Below are 6,136 nucleotides of genomic sequence, written 5' to 3' on the forward strand. Positions count from 1 at the left end.
TCAACTTCAAACAATCATAACTTCTTCATTTCAACTTCGTTTTTAGTGATCTATATATGCAAGCGAATGTACTGAGAAGCCCCACAATTCTATCTAATTACTTTTGACTTAAAGCATACCGAAGCAATTTCATTAATTCATGAAAAAAGTCCAAATGTCACTTTTTCCCCATTCTACAATTTGACTCCAAAACACAATTCAAGGGCTTAAATCACTTAACCAGCATTATCAACATCCAAGAAGGTCTAAACTCTATTCCCTTGAAGCCCAAGACCTTTATTCGATCGAATTATGGTCCGCTATCCCGAAATCAGAAGCATATTGAAACTGGATGTTACATTACTACTAAGTGCCATCATTAAATCTATTGTAATTTTTGGGACCAACAAACTCCCTATTTGACGACGACAAAACAATAAGTAATATTTAAAAAATTTTATTAAAAAAAGTAAGATATATTTCAAAGTACATTAGCTGAATAGATAATCTTGCATTGCTCGAGTCAAAACATCCGTAACGGTGTGAGCATTGTTAACTCTATCAACATCAACCACAATTACTTTCTTCACTTTGACAAACCAATAATTTCTCAGTTCTTCTTGTTGTCCAACGTAGCATCCATGATCAAATAGTATCCTTTAGCATCATGTGAGACATGAGAGCATTAATAACACCCGATCTCCTACCTTAAATGCTAATAAAATGACCAAATTCTTTAAAACCATGCTCATACAACACTAACCAACCATACTACACATTTTTTAAAGCAAATATAAACAAAACCAGTAATCTTAAATAGGAGAACTTTTAATTCCCAAAATAGACCGAACTTTTCTTATATCAACATTGACCAAACTTTGACCAGGCGAAGTTTTTTAGACTGCATATGGACCGGCCCTTATGCATCTCTAGTTGATCTAGTAATTTTCGCTAGTCTACTCCTTGGAGCAAATTGTAAGGGCTTTTCATATTCATTTTCATATTTAAAGTGAGAATTGTAACTTTGTCAAAAGTGGAAGGTTCGAATATCGTACATATTAAAGATAATATTACAGTTTGCACCCTTGATTGATTATAACCAAAACTTGACGGAATTGATTTGGTGATCGCCGACGAAACAAGGGAAGAGATAACTGAGATGCAAGGAGGAGAAAAAGAAGCTCAACGATACGTCTGGGACGGAGCAATTCCGCTGCAAGTTCATCTTCACGACTCCGAAGTCACTACTCTACCGCCGCCGCCGCCTGCTCTGGTACTCTCTACACACTATTCATCTTCTATTTCTTAAGTAATTGTTTGAGGTGATTTATATATTTGCATTTCATCTATTGTATGTATATCAAATCTAATGAATTTTGTTCCAAGTTAGAGGTGTAGTGTTGTCATCGAATTGGCTGTTTAAGATTTGTTCCTCCCTGAAAAAGGAAGCTACACTCTCGATTCTCGAATCGAAGTTCAAATCTGATTAAGAGAATATTTCCGAGTCCTGTACTATTCGGTGTGAAATTTGCAACGCAATGAAATAAATATGTTTGGTTCTTAGGAACCTAAGTATAGATCTACTTTTAGAGTTACTTTGAGGGCCACATTTATATCAATATCGAGTGCAATTTAGTATGTAAAACCAGGATTTGTTTAGGGCTTTGTATCACTGATATTGGATGATGATTTATTTGATCAATCATGATGTTTTGATGTGATCTTGAGAGTATATCTACCATGTATTGAAGATCTAACATGAACTTTTCATGTTTCTGTAACTTCAGATCCTAGCTCCACGAATAGGGTATCTACCTTTGTTATCTTCACAACTCAAGCCATTCTTCAGTGGTGCTCTTCCTCCTGGAGTAGACACTATCTGGTTTGACTACAAAGGATTACCCCTTAAATGGTATACTATTTAAGCATTTTCTCTTTTGTGATATTGAGGTATAAATATAATCATGTTTTTATCTTATTCATATGAATCTTCTTTCTCCTATTTCCCAAATCTCAACAACTAATTCCATGATGAACCCTGCTACTATGCTTGAAAGCAAGTAGAAAAAGTAACCAGGTTATTAATCTGTATTGGTGTCATAAATTGATCATAAAATATTATTTTTTGTTTTTAATTTTGTTCATTTTCTGACATACTGCTGTTTTTTTTTCAGGTATATATCAACAGGGGTCCTTTTTGATCTTCTTTGTGCTGAACCTGAAAGACCTTGGAATTTGACAGTATATATCTCAAATTTACATTTTTATAAATTAATATTTACAAAATTGGTTTTAACTTTATATTTTTTATATAATTCCAATAATTCAGGTACATTTTAGAGGATACCCAGGAAACATCTTGATCCCCTGTGATGGGGAAGATAGTGTAAAATGGAGCTATATCAATTCATTAAAAGAGGTTTCAATATAACTTTTTTAAATGATGACAACATTAAATAATTAATAGCATAGATTTATCATTTATCATTTATGAATTTATATATTTTTTATTTTTCAGGCTGCATATATAATTCATGGAAGCAGTAAAAATGTTATGAACATGTCACAACCTGATCAGGTTGAATTATGGCGCTCTGTTATGAATGGTATGCTATTAAATGTTTTAAAATTTGTAGCTTTTTAGAAAAGTGAAACTTTCCGAATTTACCCCTGGCTTGTTTTCAGGTAAACTGGAGACCTACAATCGCATTTCATCTAAACTTAAACTTGGAATAATTGAAGATGATTTTTCTGATAAAGTAAATCCATCTTTGAAAGCTCCACACACTGTTAATGAAACAGAGGCAACTACAACACTCAAAACAAGTGAGTTTTATAGCATCATACTTTCATTTACTTTTATTACAAAAATCTAGAGTAAATTACATGAATAGTCCCTATGGTTTGGGGTAATTTGCATGTTTGGTCCCTAACTTATTTTTTTAACTCGGAAGGTCCCTACAGTTTGTTTTTATTGCACGCTTGGTCCTTGTCTTACCTAAAAAGACTATTTTGCCCTTGATTTTTTAATTTATTTAAATAAGGTGGGTAGGTAAGGTAAGCTAAGGTGAGGTGGAAGTGGGGTTGGGGGTGTGTTTATTTAAATAAATTAAAAAATCAAGGGTAAAATAGTCTTTTTAGGTAAGACAGGGACCAAACACGCAACAAAAACAAACAATAGAGACCTTCAGAGTTAAAAAAATAAGTTAGGGACCAAACATGCAAATTACCCCAAACCATAGGGACTATTCATGTAATTTACTCAAAAATCTACTTTCATTTTTTTTTTTTTCTTTTCTTATATCAGGTAGAATCCCTGTTCGCTTGTATCTCTGTAATACAAATCAAGATTTTGAGAATTTAGAAACAGTTCCACCTTTTGAAACATGGGATCAAATCTCTTATATAAATCGACCTGTTGAACTTAACAAAGAAGGTATACACTAAAATCTCAATTTTGACTTTTTGACTTTTTTACAATTTGACCGAAGAATGATATTTTATTATGTGATTGCAGGAAAGTATTTCACTTTATATGACGCAATAAAATCAATTCTTCCAGAATTTTTTCATCCTGCTGCTGAAGAAGAAGGCAAAGATGGGGTGATAAAACTTGTTAGGATTCAAGGGATTGAGCCAAAAATGGAAATACCGTTTTCTTGGGTGGTTAACAATTTGATGAATCCTGATTACTTTCTTCATATTTGTGTTTACATTAATGCTGGTAGACCAATGGGTACATGACACGTGGCGTTTTAAAGAAAAATGTTTTAGTGGTGTTTATAGGGGAATACAGAAAAGTGTACAGTATATGGTGGGAGTAATTCTTTTGGACTGTTTTTTAACCCCGTTTGGTGAAAATGGTTATATTGTTAGAATTTGGAATTACTGATTTAGGAGGTGGGATTTGGTTTAATGGAATGAATTGACGCAAAATGAAATTTGGGTACACAAAGTGAAATAGCTTTTGGATTAAGAGTTATAGAAGTTTAAACTATATATATATATTTTTTAATTCAAGCTTTGTTATAGGGTTAATGACAACTAATGGTATTCAATTTGTTTCTAAAGTCATTTATTTTTTAATTGACTAATAAACTTTTTTGAGGTTTCTCATTGCATCATTGAAGTATATTTCAATCGAGTAATTATGTATTGTTGATAGCAAATTGATGTTATGTGGACGTAAATGAACAAATTTTGTTATATTGAATGTTTCCGTGGATGACATGTTAGATCAATTACCAGTTTATATGATTGAAATCATCTTAGTGATGTAATAGATACCAAAAAATTATTTCATGGTCTAATCAGTACTTTTAAAATATAAGTGCTTCACATAGAAGATTGAATACTAATTAGCAAGGTTGCAGAAATCGCTCGACGGTAGCTCGGCGGTGGACTGGGGTCAAGGGATTAATCGGCTAGGCGGGGATTAATCGGGGACCATTAATTATTAAGAAAAATGTTCAAATATTAATAAATCTAACTTTAATCCAAATAATATAAGTAAACTCATAGCCACTGATGTAAATTCACAAGTGTTACAACATATCAACCATACCCAAATTCACCTACATCTAAATATGTCCTGTAATACCATTCACTACTAGGATCCATATATGGTATAAACAAGATAATTTAACAACTCTTTTATTGACAAATTCTACAAACCATCCTATAGTGAACAGAAAGCATGTGATTTCCGATATGTATAAGCTTCTTTTGAGATCAAATCTTTTCTGAACAAAGGTGAGGTGAAGACAGAGTATGTAAAAGAGATTTGATGAAATGCACAGAACATGAAAATGGTTGAAGGTCCAAAAAAACCCCTGTTCTTAAGCCAAGAACAACAATGAAATCTTTGAGGATTTTCATCAAACAGCTTATGTGCGTCAATCTGAACTCCACTTGTCTTTGTGTTTGTGTTTCTGCTTTATCTTTCCCATCTTTACCCTTCTCCTTTCCTATTGTCTTATCATTAATGGATGTAGAAGATGGATCATCCTAAAGTCCAATAACAATTTTAGTAATAGCATAACAAAACAAAAACAATTTACATGGACAAAGACGAACCTGAATTCCATTAGATCTGCCATTTAGATCCGGTGTCAAAACAAATTTCCTGGAACTCAAGGCATTAAATCGACCCAAACACGGTGAATATGATGAGTAATGGCTAACAGCAAGATACGATGGGAGAAGTCGGAGACGATGGCTAACGGCGGTTGCAGGGGAGGAGTCGGAGTCGTCTTCGCTAAAGAAGTTGGAGTCGAGCAGCGTATAAATAAGATATACGCTGAAGAAGAGTTGAAGTCGGAAGAAGAGTTAGAAGTAAAAACGAACCTGGATAACTCAATTAGTGTCGACGAGAGGAGCTGAAGTCGGAAGAATAGTTGATTTTGGAACCGATAAACTTCAAGAACTGCAATCTTTAAACTTCATGAGCCCAGAAACTTCGTGACGGGAGGAGCTGAAGTCGTGAACTGAAGCTTGGAAGGAGACTGCACGTCGTTGCTTGAAGGAGATGACGAACCAGGGGCCAGAGCTAAAAACGGGCATGAGACTGTCGAAGGTGAACGGAAGAAGAAGATGCGATCGATGTCCCTTGTTCGTTCTCGTTCGTGGTTCAGAGAGGCAGAGAGAATGCGATTTTTTTTTTTTTTGACTTCATCGAATGAGAAAACGGATGCAACCCTAGAAGCATTTCTTACATTTTGACAATTTTGCCCTCAAATTCTTTTTAAAATTGCGCTGACTTTCGTTGACCGATTTGGGCGCCTAGACCCGCCTAGACCCGTTTTTGACCGATTTTGATCACGTCCGATTATATAGCCCGATTAGCTATAAACTTCGACAGTCGAGGACCGCCAAGCGCCTAGGCGCCGATTAATCGGCCGCCTAGGCCGATATTTGCAACACTGCTAATTAGTATTTATTGGAATTTTATAACATTAATTTTTTTATTAAGGAAAAAACTAAAACCTCCTCAAAGCTTTCAAATTAATAAAGGAAATCAAGACAAAACTTTATAAATGGTCCATGTGGTTTTCCATAATCGGGGTTCAGTCCCAAACTTTTTTTGTAAGGTCATATGATTTAAAAACTTTTCATAGATGGTCATTTTGGCTCACTCTGTTGCTTTTTGTCTGTTAAG

At 34.3% G+C, this 6,136-nt stretch overlaps 1 protein-coding gene and 1 long non-coding RNA gene across 2 annotated transcripts; one reads left to right on the forward strand and one right to left on the reverse strand.

Annotated features, from left to right (window-relative positions):
* The first annotated feature begins 1,070 nt into the window (after window positions 1–1,070).
* On the forward strand, window positions 1,071–3,955 carry APG5 (autophagy protein Apg5 family). The gene is made up of 8 exons (XM_079085677.1): window positions 1,071–1,252; window positions 1,767–1,891; window positions 2,154–2,220; window positions 2,309–2,398; window positions 2,498–2,585; window positions 2,665–2,805; window positions 3,287–3,415; window positions 3,497–3,955. The coding sequence occupies exons 1-8, from the start codon at window positions 1,139–1,141 to the stop codon at window positions 3,721–3,723; spliced, it is 981 nt and encodes a 326-aa protein (XP_078941803.1). The 5' UTR covers window positions 1,071–1,138; the 3' UTR covers window positions 3,724–3,955.
* A 530-nt stretch (window positions 3,956–4,485) lies between these two features.
* On the reverse strand, window positions 4,486–5,676 carry LOC145166657 (uncharacterized). The gene is made up of 3 exons (XR_013740645.1): window positions 5,326–5,676; window positions 5,056–5,236; window positions 4,486–4,986 (listed from the first exon to the last, which is right to left on the reverse strand). It is a non-coding gene; the product is annotated as an uncharacterized LOC145166657 (long non-coding RNA).
* Between the last annotated feature and the right edge of the window lie 460 nt (window positions 5,677–6,136).

The sequence above is a fragment of the Lactuca virosa genome, chromosome 3 (genome assembly GCF_052849685.1).
Source record: "Lactuca virosa cultivar CGN04683 chromosome 3, Lactuca_virosa_CGN04683_v6, whole genome shotgun sequence".
Classification (NCBI taxonomy): domain Eukaryota; kingdom Viridiplantae; phylum Streptophyta; class Magnoliopsida; order Asterales; family Asteraceae; genus Lactuca; species Lactuca virosa.

Coding starts and splice junctions, on each gene's coding strand:
- APG5 (XM_079085677.1), top strand. CDS start 1,139: ATGCAAGGAGGAGAAAAAGAAGCTCAACGATACGTCTGGGACGGAGCA. Junction 1,892..2,153: donor AAAGGATTACCCCTTAAATG/GTATACTATTTA, acceptor TTTTTTTTTCAG/GTATATATCAACAGGGGTCC. Junction 2,586..2,664: donor ATGGCGCTCTGTTATGAATG/GTATGCTATTAA, acceptor GCTTGTTTTCAG/GTAAACTGGAGACCTACAAT.